At 41.0% G+C, this 26,557-nt stretch overlaps 3 protein-coding genes across 4 annotated transcripts in view; all 3 read left to right on the top strand.

Annotated features, from left to right (window-relative positions):
• The window catches only part of pard6gb (par-6 family cell polarity regulator gamma b), a 34,116-nt gene extending 21,751 nt beyond the window's left edge, over nt 1-12,365 (top strand). Inside the window, exon 3 of the mRNA XM_006787875.3 lies at nt 10,788-12,365. Coding sequence (XP_006787938.2) covers nt 10,788-11,851 — 1,064 coding nt within the window. The 3' untranslated portion in view covers nt 11,852-12,365. The remainder of the gene's footprint in view (nt 1-10,787) is intronic.
• A 4,477-nt stretch (nt 12,366-16,842) lies between these two features.
• On the top strand, nt 16,843-23,413 carry bloc1s4 (biogenesis of lysosomal organelles complex 1 subunit 4). Of its 2 annotated transcripts, XM_087835351.1 has the most exons (6): nt 16,843-17,251; nt 18,923-18,994; nt 19,091-19,192; nt 19,928-20,071; nt 20,712-20,846; nt 22,384-23,413. In XM_087835351.1, the coding sequence occupies exons 1-6, from the start codon at nt 16,910-16,912 to the stop codon at nt 22,480-22,482; spliced, it is 894 nt and encodes a 297-aa protein (XP_087691477.1). In that variant the 5' UTR covers nt 16,843-16,909; the 3' UTR covers nt 22,483-23,413. The 2 variants fall into 2 exon arrangements, with proteins under 2 accessions (XP_087691477.1, XP_006787939.2); XM_006787876.3 differs by lacking the exon at nt 19,928-20,071.
• A 112-nt stretch (nt 23,414-23,525) lies between these two features.
• LOC102785774 (nuclear transport factor 2-like) lies at nt 23,526-26,533 on the top strand. The gene is made up of 5 exons (XM_006787877.3): nt 23,526-23,652; nt 24,927-25,047; nt 25,139-25,210; nt 25,380-25,478; nt 26,258-26,533. The coding sequence occupies exons 2-5, from the start codon at nt 24,943-24,945 to the stop codon at nt 26,372-26,374; spliced, it is 393 nt and encodes a 130-aa protein (XP_006787940.1). The 5' UTR covers nt 23,526-23,652; nt 24,927-24,942; the 3' UTR covers nt 26,375-26,533.
• Nucleotides 26,534-26,557: the final 24 nt, after the last annotated feature.

Raw genomic sequence — 26,557 nt, 5'->3', positions numbered from 1 at the left:
ACTGCAGCTATTTTCTTCGCCCTATGTCTTCCGAGTATTACTTAAGAATGTCTTTTTGTATTGTCTTGAAGAGACACACAAAGATGGCTCTATTAAGAAACAATATCTTCTGTTTCCTCATAGTTTGAAAGCTTTTGGAGGCATTCCTCTTAAAAGTCTTTCCCGTCCTTCCAAACACACCCACTTAATCACTCGCATGTCTCATACTAACAGAAGTCCAGACAGATGGCATGTACTCAAGTCCAGGTCTGCTGCTGTGACCCAGACGCTGCCAGAATCTATTTCCCCGCATCCGTTCTTTGCCAGAATGCCTGTAAAATATATTATTTGTTGTATGGTTATGAGACGTGCGAGCGATCATGTGCCGGCGCGGAGTGTCGTCTCGTTGTCTTTTTAAATAAAAGCAGTCCATACCTGGATTTTGTCTCAGTGCATCTTTGTGACGTAAAGAGTGCAAGATGTACATGAACTTTGGTGATGTATAAGGGTGTTTATATCTTCATGTGGTTAGTAAGCAGTGAAAGTAGAGCGTTTACCTGCGGCCATATGGCAGCGGAGGCTTTTGGGAGCTTAAATCAACAGCATGTGTTTTTTGGGGTTGGAAGCATGCATATGGTCAGCAGAGAGGCAGCAGGATTAAAAGCAGAAGCAGTAGTTGGTTATGTTCAAGAGAAAGATGAAGGGAAGGAAACTTGATGAATCCCACCCCCACCCCACCACCCACCCCCGAAGGCATTTTGTAAGTGGGAACACTTGATGGAGTGTACATTGTTCCTTTTTGAAAAGTTGGAGGAATGCAGGACCTGTCTACTTCGCCACACTCCTCTCTCTTTGATGTTTCACTCTCCCCTCCTCTGTGCCATGTCAGCCACCCCCCCACCCCCCACCCCACCCCCTACACATAAACACAGATTAATCTCTTAAAGTACGCGTGCACACACTCCCTTTTCCATTAAATGCACTCCTATTTTCCCTTAACTTGCATCTTCCCTTCTGACTCGGCCCGACACCCACATACGTAAAGTTTCTGGTGGTTTGTGAGGTCAGAGGGGGCGTGATGGGGGTGGGCGATACCTGCAGCGAATCTCAAACCTGTGACTTTCTCCACACCCCACCACACAGACGAGCCAAGCCAGAGTGGAGCAGACAAAGCAGCTCCATTTAACTTGTCCCAGATGTGCAGCCCGGCCTCTGTGTGCTGCAGAAACTGTTAGCTAAATGAGTGAAACTGGTGTGAACGGGGTGCGTGCAGAGTGTGCACCCCAAATCTGTATTTGGCACAAGCTAAAACTGCTGTTTCCCTGAAGCTAACGGTTTATATTTCTAAACTGACTGTCCCTTGTTTTTATGTTATCCCATATTTTTTTTTTTTTTTTTTTTTTTTTTTTATTATCTACCTGAAGCATGCAGAGAATATGAATGCAGACTAAACAAGGGATTGTAGGTCTTTGAAGTGTTAAGCAATCTCCATGACAGTCGAGGCTCTAAGCTGTGGTTTGCTACCATCTTTGTGGAATTAGCAGATTGAAGGAGTTCATGTTGAAGTGTATTTATGTTTGGATATATCAGTATCCTCTCTGTCACTTGTGGATGAACTTGTTTGAGTGAAAGTAGGATTGCAAAAATTAAGAAATGCTTCACTGTCGAATTGCCTGTATGTGCATAAAAAGCACAGTGAGATTTTACAATGTTAAACAGTTTAACTAATAATTAAGTGACTAGTTGCAACTGCAGTTAGCTTTGATGTATTAAATTCCACCGATCCTGTAATCCATTTTCTTCTGCTGATCCATTTTGGGGTCACAGTTAGGGATGGGTATCGTTTAGGTTTTATCCGATACCAGTGCTAAACCGGTACTTTTGAAACTGTGCCGGTGCTCGAACCGGTGCTTAAAGAATGGAGAACACAAACTTTGTCCAAAAACCTCTTATGTTTTTATTTTTAGAAGTCTCTTTTTTTTTCTGCAAAAAGTTAGCCTTTTCTGTTGATACAACATACCTCCTTTGGTTGGAACTGGTGCTTAAACAATGGAAAACACAAACTTTGTCCTAAAACCTCTCATGTTTAGCTGGGGGGGTTTTTTGTTTTTGGTTTTTTTTTTTTGTAAAAAGATAACAATGTTAGCCTTTTTTGCAGCTATAGGGCATATATGGTATCACTCTATCAAACAAGAAGACAGCCGCATGTAACTACGATGGTGTTTGCTAGTTCACCGTACGTGCATTAATGTAATAACGTGGTTAGCCTACTCAACGTAAATTGCACACAAACAACATTAAGCTACTGACCCAGAGTAGAACGGCTGCTGCCGCCATCATCATCCGTCATCATTTCTGCTACACCGGCAGGGCTAGGGGTCAGGACTCTCCTCTTCGGGTTTTTGGGGGATGTTGCTAACTCCAGGGCTGATAACAGCCACCACACCCACAGTAGATGTGCTCGGTGTGAGGTCTTGCAGCAAGCTATCAAATGCGGCGCATTTCTCGGCTTTAAAAAAAAAAAACGCTTTGCGTCGCCAGGTGTTTCATCAGATTCGAGGTGTTACCTCCTTTGCACAGTATCACCTTAAAGCACTTGTTGCAGGCTGCTGAGTTTGCATCTTTTGCTGTGAAGTACAGCCAGACTTTTGACCACTTCGCCGTGTGCGTTTTTAATCTGTAGCTCTGCTCTAAAAGAACGTACATACCCGGGACCGCCTACTATCCTCAGAAAGGTAAAATGATTGGCTACAATCCAAACTGTATGACAGCTCAAGAAAAAAAAGCACCGAAATGTGCGCTGCTTTTTGGTCTGGTTACTACAGTTTATGTCAGAACTGGTGCCATAATGGCACCGGATACCGGTACCCATCCCTAGTCACAGTGGGACTGGAGCTTGTCCCAGATGTCATAGGGCAAGAGACACCTTGGACACGTCACTTCTCTGTCACGGGGACAACATAAAGACACCCATTCATGCTCTAGCTTCTTTCCCCCGCCTTTTATCAGTTGCAACAATGCCATTTGTTTTCTATCTCCACACTCTTCTTTTGAAAGTTTCCCTAGCTGACAACCAGCTACCTTTTTGGCCTTCCTGTCTCATGTTTCTTTACCAGTTGCCATGACCGACTTTGATGCCACTGTCTTGGATTGCATTTGGTGACTGTAGTCTTCATTCTGCTGTGGACATCTGAAGGTTTCATTAAACCAGAATCTGCAGCAGGTGAAGAACTGGTTCATGTGGGAGAATGTAGTACCACTGTTGCTAACTGCCATCCGAGACGGTGGAGCTGGTCGAACCACAAGGCTCAAGGCTCAGTGATAACTGATTTAGCTGCTTATTGCTCTAATATACAAATGTTACAGTGTGAGTCCACTTATAGATCCCCTCCCCTTTACTGCTGTAAATATAATCGCATTCTGTGGGAAACACTGAATGTCATGGAAATACGGTAAACGTTATATGGTCTGTGCATGCACAAAATCACTGAAACTTCCAGTTAGCTCCTACCCTAACCCTCCGTGCAGATGTCTGTTATAACCACGCACGTTTATCGAGCTTCTCCAAATTTCCACTCGGGCTCTGCCTCATCCACCCCTGCAAGAATGTGAAATATGTTTGCATGTTTAAAAATGTCTTTATTCTGTCTGGATTCCTTTTCCATGTTAGTGTTAGTTGGAAAAATCTTGGCAGTAGTCGGCTCCTAAACACAAAGAGGGACTTCTCAGCCATCTCCAAAAGGGAGGCCCGGACACGTCCAAGAAGACGGATTGTTTTGGTTCCTCCATTTGATACTGAGACAAAGATGAAAACCTAACCTCTCATTTAAAAGATACTGCACGCTGCATTTTGAGTTTTTCTTGCCCTTTTTTTTTTTTTTTTTTTTTTGGACATGGGAAAGAGACGTAGAAATTTGCTGCTCAGCTCATTCTGCTGTATTTGGAAGCGTTGTGTGAAACCACAACGGATAGTCATGAAAACCAACTATTTGCAATCCCACGCACAAGGAGAAAGCGACACAGAATGCTCTGCATTTCATTAAATCTCGTCTTTTCTAATGCAAAAAGGACAAAAAAAAGGTAAATGCGGGTAAAGTGGGGAAATGTTTTCAGTAGGACACATAGGCTTCACTGTCCTGCATTGTACTGAGCTGTCTGGTTTTGTCCTGCGAGGCTCTGCTCTGTCATGTGAGGTTTCATCCTTTCCTGCATCACGCCATGTTCCTGGTGGTTTTGAAAGTGAGGAGCTCCCAGCTGTATGTCTGTGGGGCTCAGGAATGGAGCCCACTGCCACAGCATCCAGTGACCTAATGCAAAAGGCAGCAGGGTCGAGCCCTTTTCACTGTTCTCTCTATATGCCTCGTCTCTCCCTCTCTCCAGTGATTAGTCTCTGCTGTCACTAAGCACTTTGTCACGCTTGGACGAAGACCCTGGTGGGGCCTGGGGGGGTTGTTGGGGCACAGGAATGTCACATGCATAGCTGTACTGTAGCCAGATAGACCAGCAGACTGATGCTTATAGGCTGCTGCAGCAGTGAGCTGATAAAATGCTATGTCCTGTGAAAATTCTCCATATCCAACACTCTTTTTGTTTTTTATGAGCTGGGAAGTGGGAACTTTTCAGCATTATGAGATAATGCTGAAATTATGAGATAAAAAAGTTTTACGTTTTGGACGCAAGGACGTTTTGGCGTCCTTGCAGAAACTCTGATGAAAAGATTGCAATCATGTGTAGTAAATAAGAGTCAGCGGCGCGCGAGAGAGAGCCAAATGCTGCCGACCAGAAATGGTGTGATCTTCTCCCGTAACTCCTCACAAGAAAGCATAGCTGTGAAAATATGAAAGTGGTCCGTTTATAACTGCAGAAACACAAAGTTCAACTATCAATTACCCTTTAGGTTGACATTTTTTAAAATTTTATTTATTTATTTTTACCAATAGCAGTAGCCTGGGAGGTGTTGGATATGACGGCAAAGAGAAAATGAGTGCTTTTACTTAAGTACCAAAACTGCAAATTAGTGCTTTTTGTTTACATTGGCTCGTGGTTGTTTTTGAAGTTCCTCAGCTTGGCTGTTTGTGTCTTGGTTGTATCTGGGCTCACACCACTGTGGAGACCACTGCTAAAGCTGTTAACCAGCTGTGTGTGCAGATGCCTCGACCCACTCCCACATTATGACAACACTTTTTACAGTGATAAAACCATAAAGCTTAATATCACTGATTGCATTTAATTCTTCCAAAAAACAGCTTTTAAATGGCGAGGAAATGAAGTTCAATCAAGACTAGGATGCACGTGAGATTAGCCCGTCAAATGCCTGGCATCATCTGGCATTGACATTAGCTTATCTTCTGGGGTTGCCCTTTGGCATACCTGAACTAACACTGTGTTTGATTAGTGTCTTACACCGTATTTGCAGCAGTGTTTAACTGCTATGTGTGCACTCACGTGATGGTACAAGACGCACTAATAACTGACCTTATCAGTTCAGGCTCTGGTTCCAGCAGGTACTTTGTTTTTCTCTGTGGTTGCCCTCTTTTCCTGCACAGGTGCAAGCAAAGCTTTTAACATACTGCTCACACATCTTGAAGGTGACCCCTAACACTTTGTCTGACATCATCAGTCCAGCGCACTGTCACATACAGAGTAGCTTATACAAGCAAACACACCCAGGTTCAATTCCCTGCGTTTTTATTTCCCTCCGTTAAATCATGCGTGTTAGCCATGTTGTATCAAACATGAAATTACCAAAGCTGACAGAGAGGGCTTAAAGCACAGCCTCAAAATGGAAGTGCACTCTTGCTGTGTTTCATTTCCATCTACTGAAGTTCTTTTGAGTCGGTGGGAATGTCAGAAGACCTGCCAGGAACAAGTGTGCAGTGAGGTCCTAATGGCTGGGTCGTAAAACTTTTTAGATTCCTGCTTTTTATGGGAAAGGCTGGAAAAGCAGTAGGACTTGAAAACTCCTTCTTTTCAGTTTTGGTTAACTAGAGGTGGGCTTGAGTGGATCAGAGGCTATTTTTCCAGTTTTTTCCCCCTTTGGCTTTGTAAGGTGTGAACAGTATGGGGCATTTAATAGCAGCTGAGAACCAGGCAGAAACTCATTTGCTAACCAGCCTTTCAAGGATTCATTAAAAACTGTGGGTAAAACAAACAAACAGAAAAATATATGTCAGCAAAGGCGCTCATTAGCCAAAAAAATGATAGTCAGGTTTAAAATAGGCACTTGCTGTGTTTCTTGTCTTGACGTAATGCAGGAGTTCAACCTGATCGGAGATATCGCCGACTACATTAACCACCACATTCTTGGAGTGGCAGGCACACACATCAACAGAGAGCAGAATGTAGACTCCTTTTCACCTCTGACCTCAAAGCAGTTGGAGCCACATAAGGTGGTGTTCTGGCATCGTGGTGCATTTGGAGCCAGTATTGCTAAATAAAACTCCCTTTCACATGTTGATTTAAGCATTGCAACACTGAATTCCTCTCAAAGGAATCAGAGCTCCCGTATTACCTTTGCTGATGCTTCACACCTCAACTGTTAAACGTTATTTTTGTTTTTGTTTTCATTTGTTTTTTTTCCATCTGTCAGCATTCAACCTCACTCCTCTGGTTTGGCTTGGCTTGAGTTCTCTAGTATTTCTGGGCAAAGTAACAGTACAAACAGCTGTTACTAGCGAGTGTGCATGCATATAAGTGTTCCTAAATTTGACTCATTTTCTATTCCATACTGTGATCAACATTTAGTCTTCTCACAGGCTTTTAATTATTAGGTCGAACCTGCAAACACTCAGCATTGACCCAGCATTCTTTGATCAGCGGGTTCACATCAGCTTACCCATCATGCTTCATCGTGCTGCAGGGATTAGGTTTGTCAGGAGTTGTTATGTTAACCATCGTGTTATCAGCTGGAACATGCTCACTTTGGGTTTGTCTGCGTCTCCCACACTTGGCAGGGCTATGACACTGATGGTTCATCCTTACTCGGTTCTTTTCCAAGTTGTTGACCTTTTTAATAAGATTTAGTTTAGAAACATCTTATTTTTCATGCAAACGTTCAAGTAAGAGAGAGTTTTCCTGCTTTATTAAACCCTAAAGAAACACATGTGAGTTTACCAAGAAGGCATACAGTGTCTGTGCTTCTGTAGAGGGGTTTTCAACAGGCAGCAGACACTAGGTGTTGAGCTTTTGCAGTGGAAACATGCTTTTTAATTTGATTAATATATTACCCCAGTCCAGCAGACAGACATGAACTAAGTTTTGTGGCCACTGTTTTGTTTTCTTCTTCTACTCAATATCTCAATTTGATTGGCTACATATCACCCAACTAGCTAGATATGATCCATCATCAGTTTATCTACTGATTATTTTCTTGAGAAACAGGTTTTTATAAGGACTTTTTTTTTTTCCTAAATATAATATGACTTCAGGCTTTCCTGTGAAGTGTGTTGCAACTCGCAGCGTTACCTGTGGCTGTTTGTCGTTGTTATTTAATACCTTTTGTCGTGGCTCTCTTGGCTCTCATTCTTTCATCAAACTATGTGGTACTACTTAGTGTTTGGTACTTGCCTGCTGAGGTGTATGGAGTTTGAGGCTTTTTTTCTTTTTTTCTCTTTTCCTTTTTTTTTTTTTTTTTTTTTTAAATGCAAACACAACCCCAAACAGCTTAACTAGTCTTTCCTCTTCAGCTCTTTCCCTTTGGGTATATCAGCACACCACTGTTGTCTGTTGTAAATATGCAAGTCCCTTAAAGCAAATTACAGAAATATATGCTTCTTTGGGGTTTTGCAGAACAGCTGTGAGCCATTACATACAAACTACAGTCTTTTCAGTCAGGGGGGGAAAAAAAATCATCTGTTGCCATATATACCGCGATGATGTGGCGTGGCATTGCTTCAGACTGAGGTGAGGGTGTGGAAGGAGGGTGTTGCTCCGAAAACCTGTAATGACATTCTAGCTGCAATCCCACCCAACATGGTTCCCATCAGACAGACTTTCACTTGTGGTAGAAATTCCCGTGCTGCAGCGAATGCCTCGTCTGGATTCAATCAAATCAGCTTCTGCTGCAACATGCACAATACATTTTAGAATACCAAGCACCAAGTTTGATTATATTCAGACTGTCTCTGCTAAAAAATGCATTTTTACAAAGCAATTTATTCTTCCTTATCGGGCACTTCTGGCACAGCAGCTTGGCTTGAGTCTTTGAGGACTTGACAACATTATTTCATGCTGAGCCAGGAGATGTCAGTCTTATAGTTTGCACATTTATCATTTCTATTTTTGCCTTGTTTTCATTGTGTTTCCCCATGATTTCTATGGTCGACGGCACTGCCGATTTCATGGGAGCTGCTTCTGTTCACCTGACAGCATTAAGACCCTGAGCACACGTTGCGTTTCACAGCAATTATATTTTTTTTTCTCTACTTTTCATGTCCATCATAGAGACATTATCAGAAAGGGATATGACACTCAAAGTATTCTGAATAGAAATTGTAGAGCTATGTTAACCTGACGATGTTTATCGTTAAAGTTTATTCTCCCAAAAAAAAATTAATTCTCTAAAAACAAAAAATTGCAGTTGTCCCACCCTCTGACCCCACAGAGCCAATCAAAACTGATGCATGCACACAGTCGAGGTTCGCGACTTAGCTGCCACCACAGAGCTGGCAGGTATTTTGTTGTTAAGGTTGGGCTGTAGGTAAGTGTATTCCAAACATGACTTAACCCGCCTGGAAAACTTCCCAGATTTGTTGCCAAGATGCATGCCGAGAGGATGGATTTTGGAAAAAATAGAATATATTGCTTAGTCATCGGTGTGCACACAGAAGTTGTAGAGGGAGAACATACAATGATGATGAGTCGGCACTCCATAAAGAGGTGTATGGCAGAGGTCCTGAGGCTGGAGCTGGCTCAGAATTTAAATTTATTTCAGTGTTTGAATAAAGGCCCAACAAATACTGTGTGCTGAACCATCAGTGCACAGTCAAACACACAATTTCTTTTTTTTTTAAAAAGTGTCCCTAACAGTCGGGCAAACATGAGTCATAGTAATGGAAGTGCTGGAGCTGATTCTCCTGTCTGGGGACCTTCGCTTCCTGTCACATCACGGTTTACTGTGTCCAGATTTCCTGCCTGCCTGAGAAGGGAAGATTAGAGAGCTATTTATTTTCCTCTCCTCCTCTTATTTGCATCTTTGTCAGAAATACAACTCAGTGAACATATGTGTAATCATATGTGAGTCAATGTGGAACTGTAAATACACATTCATCCCTTTTTTTTAAAAAAAAAAAAAAAAAAAAAATGTAATCACTGCTGAGCATTAAACAAAAAACAACAACAAACTTTTTTTTTTTCTTTTTTTTTTAATAAAGTTTGTTGTTTTTTGTTTAATGCTCAGCAGTGATTACATTTTTTTTTTCTTTTCTTTTTTTTTTAAATGTCAGTCATTCACTGACAGGGTGATCCAAGCCACTGATTTCCAACCAGGGAAAAAGTACCAGGGGAGGTGCTTTTTCTGTAGCACAATTTAATTGAAAAGATGAGTGAACCTGAACAAATTTGGCCTGAAAAGTTAATTAAACGTAATTAATAAATGCAGACAGAACAAAAGGTAAGGGGTGACTGGGTAAAATTGCTATTTAAAATGTTCAGAGCAGTTGTTAAATTACAAATGAAAATTGATCAAAGTTCAATAATCACTGAAATGGCTAAAAGTAATTCCTAGAGACTTTGTGTAGTTAAAACTGTAACTGCTCAAAGCTTTAACATATCTGATAAACTCTCTGACAGTTTGACATGATGACAAATGATTAACATTATAAACAATTAGGAGTTAAATAACAGTTGATTGGAATTGCTTCAGGGTTGGGGGGATGACGTTGTTCCTGTGGGGTTTGTCAGATTATAAAAAGGCTAGGGAGCACTAATCAAGTCCACCATGAAGGCCTCCATTGTTTCATCGATGGCTCTGAATCTGTGGTTGGAAAGATCGAGCATTAACTGAGATTAGCAAACAAATCTTCCCTCAGCTCATTCTTTCCACATTGTGTTGTCTCATTGTCCTTTGAGGTCACTTGTGAACTGAGGTCGTGGAAGATGGTTCACTTTCTAATTAGCTATAAAGAGCACAATGAGGGTTTTTTGTTTGTTTGTTTTTTAACATTTGATACTGAGTTGTATGGGTTATGGTACATGTACCTCATGTGACTTTGTATCTGCGTGCAGAAATGCAACCTTGTTATCCATGTAGCTGCAGCCTGGTAGCAGAGGGGTGGGTCACAGCTTTCTGCACTGGAATGCTCTGCAAACTCAGCAGTACACACACACACACACACACACACACACACACACACACACACACACACACACACACACACACACAGCTTCTCAGCATCTGAATCTAGTTGACCTGTTCAAGTTGCACTTTTGCATAGAAACCTTGTGAGTAAACCTCTGAGCACTCCAGTGTTGTTTATAACTTTCCTCTAATTAAAATATTGTGTCAGATCTGGAATAAAAGTTGTGTAAATGATTAGCAGGTGTTTCCCAAGACAGTTCGGGTCAGCTACGTCTGTGCATCATTTGCACAAGGGTTGCTGAGTTTGTAACAGAGGTTTTGATAGTCTTTATCTTTTTGTTTGTTTTTTTGTTCTTTGACTAGTTTTCCATGATTCGTACTTGCAAATAGTTATTTTTCTATGGGGCCTTGGTTTAACACTGTGGGCAATGCACATGGAAGATAAACATTTTGAACTGGTTTTCTTGTCACTAAATCTTTTTCTTTCTCTGTCTCGTCTCTTTCTTTGCAGAAGAGATAGACTATACCAACTTTGCCTCCAACACCATAACACGTAAGAAGAAGCCTGTGGTCGCGCTGCGCAACGACGTCAACCGCAAGCGTCCTCACATCCGCATCGGCATGCCACAGGACTTCCGACCCGTTTCCTCAATCATTGATGTGGACATCTTACCTGAATCTCACCGCCGTGTCCGTCTGTATCGCCACGGTTCAGACAAACCTTTGGGCTTTTACATTCGAGATGGAGTCAGCGTGCGCGTGACTTCTCACGGACTGGAGAAAGTGCCTGGCATCTTCATATCTCGGCTGGTGCCTGGAGGTTTGGCGGAGAGCACCGGGCTGCTGGCGGTTAATGACGAGGTGCTGGAAGTGAACGGCATTGAAGTGACGGGGAAATCCTTGGATCAGGTAACAGATATGATGATCGCCAACAGCCACAACCTGATTGTTACCGTCAAACCGGTGAATCAGCGCAACAACGTTGTCCGCAGCAGCAGGATCTCCGGCAGCTCGGGCCAGTCGTCCGATAGCAACGGCTCAACCGGTCACATGTATGTAAACACAGGGGGGATGCCACCTTCTGGGGCGCATGGTTATCAGGATGACCTGGAGAGTGACGAGGATAATGACGTCGTCATAGAGAAAAACATCAAGAGGCCATCTCAGAGGTCCAATGCTTCGCTGGCATCCAGTGCGTCCCGCACACAACACCAGAATCCGACCACCACCTCAGGCTCGGCGGCACCTCCGAGCCCTCCCACACGACCACTGTCGGTGGTCTCCACTGCTTCGTTCCACTCCCAGCAGAGTCTAAACGGAGGGTCCCACCACCACCAACACAGCAGCCTTAGCTACCAGTTCCACAAAGACCTTAACCTTCAGCACAACCCACACCAGCAGTCCCTTCACAGCCATCAACCCCACGCGCAGCTTCATCATACCAGCAACCCAGCCCTCCGCCACAGCAACGGCAGCCTGCACAAAATCCTCAGCTCACTGAAAACTGACCCACGAAACAGTCTCGCACTTCCCAGAGGAGGGGTGGAGGAGGACGGCACTGTCATTACCCTATAATACTTACAAACACAGACACACAAACATCCCGACTGCTCAGAGACTAAACTGGAACAGCTAAATAATGAGCATGTGCGTGTTTTGTCAAATACTAACTGTGTAACTTCTGTCTGGTTTTACAAAACCTTTGATGTTAGGAAGTTGCAAACAGGAAAGAGCATTGTGTACATATTTCTTGTTTGTTTTTTTTAAAGTCATCTTTATCATACATGAGAAAATTTGTATGTTTTTGTAATAAGCATCAGAACAAATAACTGTTTTTAGGCGAGTCCACTATCGTAGTTCTGAATGTACCTACAGCCTCGTGTCTTTACTTAGTGACCACTTTTTATTAAGACCCTTTTCATTCTTCTTACTGGGACCAACTGGGGTTTGTTTATGTGGATGTTTTAAAGAGTAAATCTATATTTCTTATATTCTGATGAATGCTGTGTAGAGTGTTTTTGTTTTTTTTAATAGGTCTTTTATGCTTTATGATCAAATCCGTGTATCTGTTTCAATAAATTATTCTGTCTCACAATTATGCAAACTATAAATGTGATGTTTGCTCCACTACTTATGCACTTAATGGCTTCTAAATTGAGACAATCATTTCTGCATTTATATAATTATATCTTTTTAGCTTGTTAGAGCTTTCAAACTACAACTGGTCACTTCATTAGGCACACCTTATTGTTGTTTTAACTCCTTATTCATGGCACTGATTCACAGAGGTGCTCGTTCCTCTGATATTTTGGTCAATATTGACCCGATAGCATCACATCATAGCTACAGATTTCTTGACTGATGTCATTATCCCATTCCACCACATTCCTAAGAATTGAGAGCTGATGACAATAGAGGCCATTTGAGTACAGTGAGCTCACTGTCATGGTCAAGAAACCAGTTTGAGGTTTGATTTGAATTCTGACATGGTGTGTTGTGTCCTGCAGGAAGCAGCCATGCGTACAGTGTGGTCATAAAGGGATGGAGATGGTTGGCAACAACACTCAGGCTGTGTGTTGCTCTGCACTAAAGACCCCAGAGCATGCCAGGAAAATATACCCCACACTGCTACATCATCAGCTTGATGTTTTGTTTTCAGAGATGCTCATCTACACACCGTGGTTCTAACAAGTGATTTGTTACTACAACGTAGAGCAGTGTGACCATTCTCCTCTGACCTCTGACAACAACTCATTTTCACCCAGAGAACTCCCACTCACTGGATTGTTTTATTTATTTTTGGGGGGTGTTTTCTCTGCAAACTCTAGAAATGGCTGTCTGGGGAAAATCCCAACATATCAGCAGTTTCTGAAATACTTAGACCAGCCCATCTAAGTATTTCAGCTATGCCACTTAAAAGTTGCTTAAATCAACTTTCTTCTACATCCTGATGCTCTGCATGAACTTCAGCTGGTTTACTGACCACATCTACATGCAAAAATGGATATGAGTTATGTTATAATTTATATAGATATTTGCGTTAATGAGCAATAGTACAGGTGTACCTAATGAAGTGGCCAGTGAGTGTATTTACTTTAAAATGTATTTTTGTACTGAACAGACACAAGATGCTGTTTAACACAGATGACTGCATGAATTGTACTAAACAAAATGGAAAAATACGTTTTGGTTTCAAACTAAAGGCCAGAAGATTTTCATTCAACTCAAAGCTGATGGTGAAACAAAGAGGCTGACATTCCAGTTCAGAGTAACTAGGAACTCATAACCACACAGTGTGGCGTAAGTGGTGTGAATTTCTGGAACACCATTTCTGAAGCTTAAGTAAAAGTAATCTTGACTCGTGTAAAACCACAAAGACTTGTGGCTATTTAAAGGTGATGAGTCTGTAGTGATGTCATCTGCACCTCATTCAAGTCATTTAAAGCTACAGTGAAAGCCACAAATCCTAGGCTTTTAGAAAGCAGTAGTCAGGCTGAAGGAGAAGATAAGAAATTAAGGTCTTGTTTCACAAAATAATTCACTTTAGACATCACAAAGTCAAGATGTAGACTATCTGAAGGTTGAATTCTTTGAGTCAGGCACAGCTTTATCATCATTTTGATTTTGGCTACAGCCTGTGCTTCCAAACTAGATATGCAACTGGAATGCATGTCAGAGGCCCTCCGGCAGCAGCGGCACCAAACATCTTTCACTTCTCTGCTAATGAATATTTTCCTCCTGTGTTTGTTCAGGGTGCCACACTGCTCATACATCTAATAGATCCTTCACACCCAACTAGTCAGCACTGTCAGTCAGCAGGACTGTGGGTTTAGCCGGAGACCTGAAATCCTAACTGTCACGCAATCAGTCTTCACTATCTGTGTCCTTTTATCAGAGTCAGCCGAGGAAGGGCAGTTACAGTTAGAAACAGTTATGTTATGTTCCCCACATGTGATACAGATGTTCGGCTGATAGAATATAGGATTCAAGAGCACACTGATTAAAGCCGACAAACTCAAAATAAACAGACGTGGCCGCCTTAATGCTTTCTTGGACGTGAACACGTCCAACTGAAGATCTGAGGTTCAGAGGGAATTATTGGAAACGTCTGCACAAGCCTGACGGATTTGACAGGTAATCCTTTTCATTGGATACTTTGTATGCTAAAACGTGTTAAACCCCTTTGATCATAGGCAGGTTTTTTTTCTGCATACAAAACATGTTGACCTGCATCAGACATTTGAACTCCTCCAAGTCCCTCACCATGCCGTATTTCACTCTGCCACATGCTGGTCGACACTGGAATAACACGTACTGAAATGTTAAAAGTTACTGTTGTATTTTATCAGACCAGACAATCTTTTTGTTGTTGTTTTCTATTACAAGAGTCCTTAGTGCTTGTTGAAAAAAAAACCTACAGCACTTTCCATGACATAAATATTTAATCTTTTCCCAAAAGTAAACTACACTCTCCTCTTTTCAATGCTCTTATTATCAAATCATACAAGTTCATCCATGTAGAAATTGATTTTAGAAATTATTTGCTAACAGGGGTGTCACATCTTGTTGAATATCCTTATGCTTCTCACTGGCTACCCAATTGTCACCTATGCCCCTCCCAAAAATGGTGGCACATACAGGAGGTCGGTGGTCCAATCCCCAGCTACTGCATCCGTATGTTAAAGTGTCCTTGGGAAAGATAAATACATACATACCATATGAGTTTGCATGTGTATGAAAGAGGTAAAGATGTGTCTGTGGATGTGCAGCTTCCAGTGTATGTTTATGTAGAGGGGAGAAGACTTGGATGGAAAGACAAAATTATAAGTTCTCACAGTGGATTAGTAGATAGTCGTGATCACTGCTGTGAAATTCAGCTTAGGGTCCAGTATTGTGTGATTAACCTTACTAACTTGATAGCGGAGCACCACAGTGGTGCATCAGCGCACAGGTTTAAACCTGTCCAAAGAACCCGTCAGGTTAATTGGGGATTCTAATTGGCTGTTGGTGTGATGATAAATGGTTATCTGCCTTTCTGTGTTAGCCTGTACCCAGCTTTTCACCCAATGTTAATGTTATGTCCAGTTTAGGCAGTTTAGATTAGGCTACCCAAACCAACTTGGCGACCTACAGAAAATACTTTAAGAGTGGATCAATGACTCCCCCAGGAGGTCACAAAATTACCCAGAAGAAGAACTGCAGGTATCACTTGCCTCAGTTAAGGTTAATGTTCATGATTTAACAATAATAAAGAGACTGGGGGAAAATTGCATCAATAGGAGAGTTTCAAGGAGAAAACCACTGCTGACCAAAAACAACAGAAAGGCAAATTTGCCAAAAAGCATTTTGATGATTCCCAAGACTTTTTTAGAAAATATCACGTGGACTGACAAGAAAAGGGTTGAACTTTTTGGAAGGCCCGTTACATCTGGTGTAAAACTAGCATTTGAAGAAAAAAAAAGAACATCATACAGACAATCAAAAGTATTGGTGGTAATGTGATGATCTGGGTCTGCTTTGCTGCTTCAGGATCAGGATTGATGGAAACATGATAAATGGTAAATGGACTGGTTCTTCTACATATCGTCCACCCAAGTATGAATTTTGCGCTCTACCAGAAAAAGGTGAAAAAGCTTAATGCCCTCATACTCAAATCTGGCAGCAGGACAATGATCCAAAACACACCAGCAAGCCCCCCTCTGAATGGCTTACAAAAAAACCCAAAATGAAGCTTTTGGAGTGGCCAAGTGGCCAAGATTTTGATACTATGGCATGACCTTAAACTCGACATTCATGCCTGAAAACTCTCCAGTGAGGCTGAAATAAACAAATTCTGCAAATAAGAGTGGGCCAAAATGCTTTCACAGAGATGTGTAAGACTCGCTGTCACTTAGCACTAAGGCTTGATTGCAGTTCTTGCTGCCAAGGATAGCACAACCAGTTATTAGGTTTAGGGGAGATTCCTTTTTCACACAGGGTCAGGTAGCTTTTTTTCCTTAATAAATGTAATCATAATTTTAAAACTCCCTTATTTTATTCAGTTTGGATATCTTTTTCTAATATTAACATTTATTTGATAATCTGAAATGTTTAAGGGTGACAAATATGCAAAAACAAAAAACCCAACAACAACTAAGAAATCAGGAAAGGGAAAAATACTTTTTCATTGCACTATAACAAATCTCATTGCAGTTATCTTTTTTTACTTGAAGTGTTCAAGTTGTAAGTTTGCCTTATAGTTAAAAGCACTAAAATTTAAGAGTAAAACCTCTAAAATTGATCCAGTGGTTGGAATTCTGTTGTAAAACTGCCGTGTCCGAAGATGAAAATGATGGGAAATAAATTGAAAAATTGTAACATTTTTAAAACTCAAGTGGCTAATGGAATTTATTAATTTTAATGCATGAATCCATAGGGGCAGACATGCAAAGAAATGGCGCTTGTATCCACCATTGAGAATGTATTCCATTATATTCTATTTATTTATATTGTATTTTTCTTTATTTACATTTTCCGTTTTCTGGTGCACTAAAAACACCTTTGTGCCTTACGAGCTTCCGTCCACTGTGCGATACATGTGATCTAGTCATTTGACAAGGCAAAACACGGCAGTAGATCAGAAAGACAAGCGACATGGACCATCAACGGGTTGACAGGGTGGGCCTGCTGTCTCCCCTGGAGGAGTCCAGCGCTGAGATCAGCACAGACAGCGGAATCGTCTCTCAGAGTGCGAGCAGTTTGTCGATGGTGAGCGAAATCCTCAGCAGCGGGACGGTGTCGCAGAGCCCCAGCTTTGGAGCAGCGGCGGGGGCAGGAGTAGCAGCAGCAGCTAACGTTATTTCTCAAAGCCCGAGCCTCGATGAAGCTGCAGAGCCCGGGACAACCGACACGCACGACCCAGAGCAGGACGACGAGGTGCTGAGGCACACCGCGCTCAGCTACTCCTCCTACATCAGGGCGACAGCAGGAGACGAGGTGCGTGCTGTTATATCAGCAGCTAAGCTATGTTTAGCTCTTTGTTTATGATTTGACTGTCAGTACCGCAGCAGCCCTACACAGTCTTCCTGTACACGAAGTGTTCCACTTTCATTATGAGTACCAAATAAAGTGGTTTACATCGTCTCCATTAAGGACTATATGTCTTATTCTACCTAGCATTTTCTTATACTACAAGAACGTTACGTTACAAGAAAGTTTCACGTTGCTTTTGTCAGTAACTCGGACGGTGTTGGCAATGGCAGTTGCTAGGCGACACGAAAGTAGTGATAGGATTGGCTTACATCAGCTGGCCTGTAAAGATGTATTGCAGAGGTTTATGTCGGAAGTCCCAAATTAGGCCAACTAATTTCAAAAATAGGTACAGAGTAGAAATGATTGTGTTTTAAATGCTCTACGAGTGCAGTGGCATAGTGCGGTCCACCAGCACCACATACTAAGACAGTGGCCCACATTTTACTGGGTTTAATGAGTCTCACATGAAATATGCAGCCCCAAAAAGACACGTACCTGCACGGACTCTACTCAAACCAAAAAATTATAGGCTGTCAGAACAGCAGCTGGAGTAAAAATTTAGCCCCTGATGAACTTTGATAGAAAAAGGGGAAACACCAGTATAAGAAGACTTTCGCAAACATTGAAGCTTACTTTTAAAATTGCATTAATGTCGAATCTGGCCTTCACATGACTTATGCCTCACCATTAACTGACAGGAAGTATGTTCTGGGGAGAAAAGGGATGAAAGTCAATGAAATCAAGACAGAATACATGTGTGTGTGAATGAGAGAGAAAGTGTAAATATGAAGCTGCAAGGAGCAGAGATAGTGAAGGTGGATGAGTTTACATATCTGGAGTCAACCATCCAAAGCGATGGACAGGGCACAAGTGAGGTGAGGAAGAGAGTATGGGGGAAGTAGATGGAGACAAGTGTCAAGAGGATAGCAGCAAAAGTAAAAGATTTGCGAGGTGGTAGTAAGACCTGCTAGGATTTATGGTTTGTTCAGTTTGCCTCTGACCCAAAAAAAAAGACAGATGACAGAGTTGAAGATGTTCAGATTTTCATTGGGTCCAGAATGGACAAGTGTTTCAGAGGGACAGCTCAGGTTGAGGAATTTAGTAGTAAAGTTTGAAGGAATTTAGTAGTAAAGTTTGAAGGGCTAGAGTTTGAGATGTGTAGAGACATATATTGGACAAAGGATGCTGAATATGGAGGTGCCAGGCAGGAGGAAAAGAGGAAAACCACAAAGATGATTTGCTGCTGCCAGAATGATTGCTAGAGCATCTGCTGGCAGGAAAATGAAAAGTCATATATTTACAAGCTTTTAATTCTAACTCGAGGGGCTTGAATCTGGGTGAAGGTGCGAGTAATTGCTGTTAAGGTCAAAACTGGGTTGTGGGATTTTTCATGTCAATTCAAAAGTCATTAGAATAATGGCCTGAGAACTGATTCAAGCCCAAGCCATGTGACTTGAGTCTTAAGTGGATATGCGTGATACAAGGCATGTTACAGAGAAGCTGAAGAAGGAGCACAAAGCCTGCTGTGTTTTGGCCGTGCGGTCTAAACGTATTGAAGCTTGTGTGTGGGCAGCATAACTATGACATATTTCACACACTCTGGGACCCTTACTTTAAAATCATTGTCTTATCTAGATCCTGTGCTTGGAGAAAAGCTTGGAAGAGATGCTGACAAGAGTGGATGAGTTTGTTGGAATGCTGGATATGGTAAGCTCAGTCAGAATATGAAAGTGTGTCTTACATCTCATGTTTTAGATTACGTGGATAATTTGCTTCTGATATTCTGTCTTGTTTTGTCTACAGATCCGTAACGATACCTCGCAGATAGTGAATGAAAACCTACCTCAAATCCAGCAGAAGTCTGATGAAATGAGACAGATATACAGAAGAATTGATAAGCTGGAGGTAAAGCGACTGTTTCATACGGTTCATTTTGTTTTGTATAAAATATTCATTTGCCGCTTTTATAATACACACAGATTCCTCAGAGAGGCATCCTGCCAAACTGCAAGCAACATTAACAACTCTAATATGAAATGCGTGATTGTGAGTTTGAGTTGATGTGTATTGATTTGTGTGCAGTGTTTTTATTCATAATTAAATACGGAAAGTATCATCCTCACAAATGGAGACCCTGAGCCACTTGTTTGTTTTTCTATTTCCTCTATTTATTCATTCATGTACCGAAAAGGTAAAAGTATTAGTTCCTGTTCCTCATGTAAAAGCTTACCATGCATTCAAATGTCTGGTAATCTACCAGCAAAGGGGACCTTATTTGCAAAAACTGTGTTTATTTGAGTTCATATTCATGATTTCTTCAGCTGAAAGTCATTAAATGTCTTCATCAGGTAACTTGTGATGAGACAAAAATAAAATTTACTTCATGATAAACAGTCATGTGAAGTTTTTCAGAGGAACTTATGCGGTTCTGTGAAAAACTAGGAGCACCCCATAATTTAGCAACTTGTAGAACCACCTTTAGCAGAAATAACTTGAAGTAATAATTTTCTGTATGACTTTATCAGTTTGCAGCCATTCATTTATGCACAGCTCTCTAAGGTCCCGTCACAGCATTTCAGTCGGTTTGATGTCTAGACTTTGTTTTGGCCATTGCAGCACCTTAATTCTTTTCTTTTTCAGCCTTTCTGTTGTAGATTTGCTGCTGTGCTTGGGATCATTGATCATTGTTGCATGACCCAGTTTCAGCCAAGCTTTAGCTGTCAACCATGTGGCCTCACATTTGACTCTAGAGTACTTTGGAACATCCAACTTTGCAAACCTAAGGTGAATTTTCAGGGACGTCCACTCCTGAGAAGGTTGTGTTGACTCACACTTCGGTGTTGCAGTCCAGCAAACTGCCAAACTGCTTTTACAGAGGTGCTAAACACTTGCTGATGATCAGTTAATCAAGTGCATTTTATCACCTGGCAGCTACTTGGGCTCATAATTCCTATTGAAGCGATAACGGTGTTCTTATGCTCATTGTTCAGCCGTTATCTCAGGTGGTGCACGCCAAGTTTAAGTTTGTACGTTTTTCATAGAAGTGGATAGAGTGCTGTGTAAACTTCCTTTTTCACATGACTCTATATTAACTGCATAAACCTTTTTATATTAAAAATTATCTGTCACAATCTATAGTTAAAATTAAAGACACATTTGTTTTTGTTTTTCATTGCAAAATATGATTAATATTTCCTGATTTGTAATAAAGAGTCAGACTGGACTACAATTATTTGTGGAGCCAAGGTCGGCATCTGCATGTCTGCTTCATAACGTAACAGTCCATCATTGGTGTAACAGCACAGTCATTTTTGACTGGGGACAAAGCGTAGCTGTGTCAGCTGTCTTTTCTGTCTGCCAACCACAGGTAAATTGAATATTGTAACTTTTGTAGTGAGTCTTAAATATGCTGTTGTGTCTGCAGGCCTTTGTAAAGATGGTGGGAGCCAATGTCAGCGCAATGGAGGAACAGGTCACACAGGCAGAAGGAGAGCTAGGAACACTACCGGGTGCTTTCAAGAAGATCCTCCGCACAATGACTGTCCCAGGCTTCTTAAACGTAAGAGCCGATTTCTGCACTTGTGAATTATAAATTTTCTCCACTATCCACTGAGTTTGGTGTTTGCAGGATTAAACAAAAACGTATTATTTAGAAGGTTCCCAAACTAGTTCAGCTGTGGGCTGCCCACTCTTACTGTAGCAATGTACTGTAATAATCGGTTGCAGTCCAGAGCTTTTGCTGCTACTTGTAACAACCAGCACTTTTCACAATGTTTAAACTAATATCATACTTCATTTGGTTGTAATTTTCCACTGGAATGAAGCAAAGGGGGTGAGGTTTGTCTTCATAGCTTTTCTGTTACAAAGAAGAAGGAGGAGCCGAAAAATGCTTATGGATTAAAAAAAAAAAAATCTCCCAAAAGACCCATAGCTGTGATCTCGGTGCCTCATCCCGAGATGCATTTGATGCATTTAGCCAGGATCACAAATGCTGCTGATGGCTAAAACCACATGCCCTGCCCACTTTCTCCGCATTGGGTCTAAATGGGATAGAATGAAATAGATTTGGGGAAATATTAGGTGCTCTCCTTTTAGACAGTGAAATATCTGCTGAGCCATTTATTGCCTCTGAGAAAAAAAAAATTGACTGCCTCCACCACAATCATGCCGTTAGTGACCTCAGTTGCATCCACACAGAACTTGATTTGCTCAACGTTTGTTGCGTTGTAGCTTACGTTTTATTGCTCAAATACATCCCATAGCCAAGGTGCCTGGGTAATCCTTTAATCCAAGGATGTCAAAGTCAGTTTACAGTGTAAGCCACATACAGCCCATTTTATTTTTAAGTGGGCTGGACCAATAAAACTACATGATAAATGTCTAAAATTACAGAAAACATTCTGGTAGTACTTTGCCCAGAGTGGCCTATAATTGTAAAATATAAAGTTTCCACAATTTTTATTTTATTTATTTTTTTAAACTGTGGACTCACTGTCTTTAAAATAAACCTGACATTTCTACAGCAGATAGTGGAGAAAAAGAGGAAATTCCAGTAAATATTCTCATCATCTTCTCAGGTGGACATAGGCACGTCGGGTCCAGTGTTATGTGTGTGAACATGAAATCAACTTGGATTTAAAATAAAAAGTTAATGCATTGCAGCATGTATTGAAATCACTGTCAATTAATATGTTTCATCATAAAGCAACAGTTTGATCTGTAAATGAATCTAAGTGACAGAAAGTGGACGCTCTCCTTGTTTAGTAACAGAGGACCACCAGTTACTCCAAAGATTTTACCCCATTCCTCATTTTAATCAGCCAGTAGTAGTATGTAGTGTCCAGAGATTAGGATCAAGGCCACTCAGGTCATTTGTAGTCACTATCCAGACTTCATTGAGATCATTATGAGTAAAGGTTCAAATTTCATAAAAACAAAAACATCCACAGTGTTTTTATTTATATGTCTGATTAAGATCGATGGTGTTCAAGAACAGCAACATGCCTGCGGAGTCAGTGTTCTTTTTAAGGTTTCGCCGAGCAGTTGTAACCACACTTCATTTATTTGGTTTTTAACTTTTGTCTCTTTGCTTTCAGAAACCAGCCAGCCCAAGACGACCAGCACCACATCAGCGTCAAGAAATCCCCAGCGTGTTTCGGACAGATGATTATTTCACGTCACAGCCGGAACAGTGACGCGCTCGAACGTTCAAAACATAACTCGGTTCTAACCTCAGAGGCCTGTTGGGCCAAACTGCACAGATGACTTTTACTGCCACCTATTGCAAGGAGGATCTATTGGTGCAGTGGCTTCAACAAAGCAATAGCAGCCTTTCTGAACAAGTCACTGGAAGTCAAGTGGGTGCAGACATTCTGCGCTCCTGAAAATCATTTCCCTGGCAGCAACAAACACTGAACTGTAGCAAAATTATTTTAGAAGTGCCTGAATGGGTCTTTGGTTTTGTTTTCACTAATGGTGAAGAAAATGTAAGATGTTAAATTTGTGGCAAGTCAGGAGGACAAAGTCGTCCCACTCGCCTGTAGAGCACTGTATAGAAGGTACAATAAGATCTTCAAATAATACACAGAGAAATAACCCAGCTTTGTTTTTATGACTTACATTCCTGTTGATAGTGTTTGTAAAGACCTGCACGCTGTTATGAACTGAGCTGTATTTCTTTGTCTCTTCTACACCCCCACCCGCCGAGCAATACTGATCTTATCCTGTTAAGCATTTAACGTCTTCCATTTCAAAGTATTCACTTTATTTCAAGCCTTATCTTACTGCCTCTCTCTGACACGAGGCTACGTCTTTTATTGCACCTTTTAGGAAAAAAAGCACATTATAGATTAGTTGTCACTTGCTGATTATGTTTTGTGCCAGTGATGAAGCTGCAATCTAAATAGGAAGAAGGGGAACTTTGGACCTCATCATGAAGAGGGGAGCAACAGTACCTAACAGATTAATGCAGTGCAGCCCCTTTCTTGCAAAGTTTAGCCAATAATGGTCACAGCTTCAGCTCTGGTTCTTTGATTACTTGCCAAATTAGTTGTTAAAAATGTTTCATTTTACATGTTGGATTTGGTTTATGATTTTTAGATAATCATTAAAAAATATTTGAGACAAGCTCGTTTCTGTTTCATGTATACGATCCTGAGTTTTAGCGTAGAGGGTGGGACTCTGTGAGCAGGAAAAGCTCCTGACGGGGAACTGCGAGGCTCTCTCATTGGGCGGCTTGTGCTGACGTCACGCGCTAGTCACAAGTCGGAGGAAGCGGGAACTCCGGTCGCCTCGTTTTGACTCGTTTCCCCACGCCGAAACGTCTGCTGCTAGAGGAAAAAAAGCAAGCAAAAATAGCGGACAAGGTAAAGTACTTTTTGAGTCAAGTGTCTAATGAAGATGACGGGTTACTCAGGCCTTTGTTGACACGAGTTTAATGAGGGTAATGTGGAGACAAAAGTTAAACAAACAGTTCTCGGTAAAAGGCAGCAGAGGCTAGCCAAAACTTTGAGACCGCAGCTTGGGTTTCTGGTTAACAAACGGCAGGATTGCGACAGCTCCGATTTATATTCTGCTTAATCCCGACTGCGTTAACTAATCTCAACTAGTCCGAAAATACCTGGACAGCAACTTGGTTAACTCCCAATAGACTTGAATCTGCTTCTCTTGCTATAGTCGCTGCAGCTGGTTGAAACTTTAGCACGAAGAAACCACACCACTTAAAGAAGCAGGCCTCATTTTCCCCCCAGCTGTGCAGTCACATCTGTATCCTTCAGCACGAGAGGCAACCTGTTGTTTTTTCATTTAAAATATAAGCATTTAAGCTGTCCTTCTGATGTACTCATCTGTAATCCTGCTCACTCCCACTGAAAATCTTAACATCTCCCGTTCAGGCTCCTGTCTTTCTGTCAGCAGGTCTCACGATCATCTTGTAAACCTTCCCTTTCACTTTTGCTTCTATGTTTATGTCACAAGTCACCCCTGACACTCATCTACATCCTGCCTGCAGTCCTTCCCAGTGGTTGAAAATAAAGTTTATTTAAGATGATAATATTTTCTTTTTTTTAAAAAATCTCCAAAGTCGGTAAGTTGCTTTGTTACAGCAGCTTAAACTTAGGTTAAACTCAACACACGTAACAAAATGGCATAAGGAATTGTGTGTAAATCAATAAAATATGAGCCCTATTCTGGAAATGTTGGGACGCTGTGTAAAATGTGAACACAAACAAAATGCAAACAGTGATTTCCAAACCGCATAAGGCTGTATTTTATTCACAATTGCAATTTTATGTACCATTTTCTTAACAATGGCACTTTTTTTCTGAGTTTAAACATTAAATACGTTTTATTGTGTTCCTTTTATGTATAAAGTTTTTGCGATTGAGGTTGTAAAATACAGTGACAAACATCTGAAGTGATCCTGTCTGTAATAATATAAATACATTAAATGCAGGGTTAAATTAGACAGTACCTTTGTTGGCAATTTCAAAAGGCTGTCCATTAAGAGAGTCATTTAACTGGCCCTTCATTTTTACATACATATTTTGTTTAAATCACATTAGACACCAGAAAAGTCTTATTTAAGTGTAAATAATAAACATTTCTTGACTTATTTTACTTAGATTGTCTTCTTTTACAGATCCAAAGCTGCAAACATGGCCTGTGAGAAAGAAATTTGGCAAAAGATTGGAGAGGGCTTTGTCCAGGAGTATTACAACCAGTTTGACAATTCCAATAGGATGGGACTGGGTAACCTTTATGTAAGATTTCCAGATGTCTATTCAGTTCCATCACGCTGGATGTTAAAAATATTTTGAGCCTATAGTTATGAAAGAAAAAATGTTTCTGCAGTCTCCTGATGCCTGTCTGACGTGGGAAGGATCACCTTTTCAGGGGAGAGAAGCTATAACTGGCAAACTAGTAGTAAGTATCTTGTTTTAGCAGGTTGTTGGTCTAGCATGCACAAAGAAACTCCATAAGTGCTGCTTCTAATCCAGGTTATGTTGTGTCTGTGAATTTATTAATAATATTTTTACGCCTCTCCTTTCATCAGCACATCAGTCTAAACAATAATATTGTTCACAATTCACAGAACTTGCCTTTCAAGCGCATTAAGCACATCATCACAGAACAGGACTTCCAGCCAACAGTAGACAGCTGTATCCTCATCATGGTGTTTGGACAGCTACAGGTATTCTAGTGATTCTTCACATTTTTTTAATGTTTTTTATTCATCTGGCTGAAGGACTGATGAGCTTACGCCATGTCAAGGCATCTGCAGTAGAATCACTTCTCCGACGACAGCTTTGGTCAGAATTTATTCAAATGTACACAAAATGTTCCCACTAATGGGTCTTTTTACCCAATTTGTGATCAGTCAGAAAAGATGAGGAGGAACAAATATCAGTGGCATTGTGTATATCATGTGACCTTGTTCACCCCAAAAAACAAACAAAAAATAACATTTATATTTTATTCTAAAATCATCATTCAGACCTGCAGGTGTCATTGTTTTGAGTGTTGGGATCCAATACTGCTCTCTGAGAAAGCAGCTTTTGTAGATTGCCCCCTTGTGGTTGGAAGAGTTACATTTTTAAATCCTGTGAAATGCAGGGTGGCAGGGAAGTTTTATGTTTATTTTCAAGACAGTCTGGCTGTGGCAGGCTGCACTTTCCCAGGACAAATGACTGTTTCACATTCTGAAGAGCATGTAGATAAATGATGTGTTGCAGTTCATTAAGTGTTTGATAGAGAACTTCTTACAAGTGTGTGTGGATCTGCTGTTTTTACTCTGTATGTTAACTCTGAACAAGATGTATGGCTTCTACATTACAATACAATGCGCTTTATTATCATTACTGCAGCATTTTTAGAGTCCTAATGAGTTATGCTGATGTGATTTAAGTTTATATTCCTGCCAACATTACAGTTTTCGTTTTTCACGATTTTGCTGTTAATTATTTCCAACAGGTAGATGATGATCCACCGATGGCCTTCCATCAAGTGTTTATGCTGAAATCCCAAAACTGTGCGTGGGCATGCACGAATGATGTGTTTCGACTGGGGATACACAACATACCAGTGTAGTGATTTGGATTAGTAGGTTCACATTTACTTGTATCCAGTTCTGAATTCACACTGCGGTGTCATGCTGCCACTTCTAGAAAGATATTCCACATTTATTTGGTGTTTACAATGCATGTATTAATAACATTTCTATTCAAATAAAGAATTTATTACTCTAAACTACAGTTTTGTCTTGCCTTCCTG

This window comes from Neolamprologus brichardi, chromosome 22 (genome assembly GCF_056152115.1).
Source record: "Neolamprologus brichardi isolate AB-2024 chromosome 22, ASM5615211v1, whole genome shotgun sequence".
Taxonomy (NCBI): Eukaryota; Metazoa; Chordata; class Actinopteri; order Cichliformes; family Cichlidae; genus Neolamprologus; species Neolamprologus brichardi.
The sequence above is the reverse complement of the archived record's forward strand: the minus strand, read 5'-3'. Positions and strand labels throughout refer to the sequence as shown.

Bases quoted from the DNA above. Each gene is read 5' to 3' on its own strand.
- bloc1s4 (XM_087835351.1), top strand. From the start codon at position 16,910: ATGGACCATCAACGGGTTGACAGGGTGGGCCTGCTGTCTCCCCTGGAG. The intron at 19,193-19,927 runs GTAAAGCGACTG...TTTCTTTTTCAG, and splicing joins GAAGAATTGATAAGCTGGAG to CCTTTCTGTTGTAGATTTGC. The intron at 20,847-22,383 runs GTAAGAGCCGAT...CTTTGCTTTCAG, and splicing joins CTGTCCCAGGCTTCTTAAAC to AAACCAGCCAGCCCAAGACG.
- LOC102785774 (XM_006787877.3), top strand. From the start codon at position 24,943: ATGGCCTGTGAGAAAGAAATTTGGCAAAAGATTGGAGAGGGCTTTGTC. The intron at 25,048-25,138 runs GTAAGATTTCCA...ATGTTTCTGCAG, and splicing joins TGGGACTGGGTAACCTTTAT to TCTCCTGATGCCTGTCTGAC. The intron at 25,211-25,379 runs GTAAGTATCTTG...CACAATTCACAG, and splicing joins CTATAACTGGCAAACTAGTA to AACTTGCCTTTCAAGCGCAT.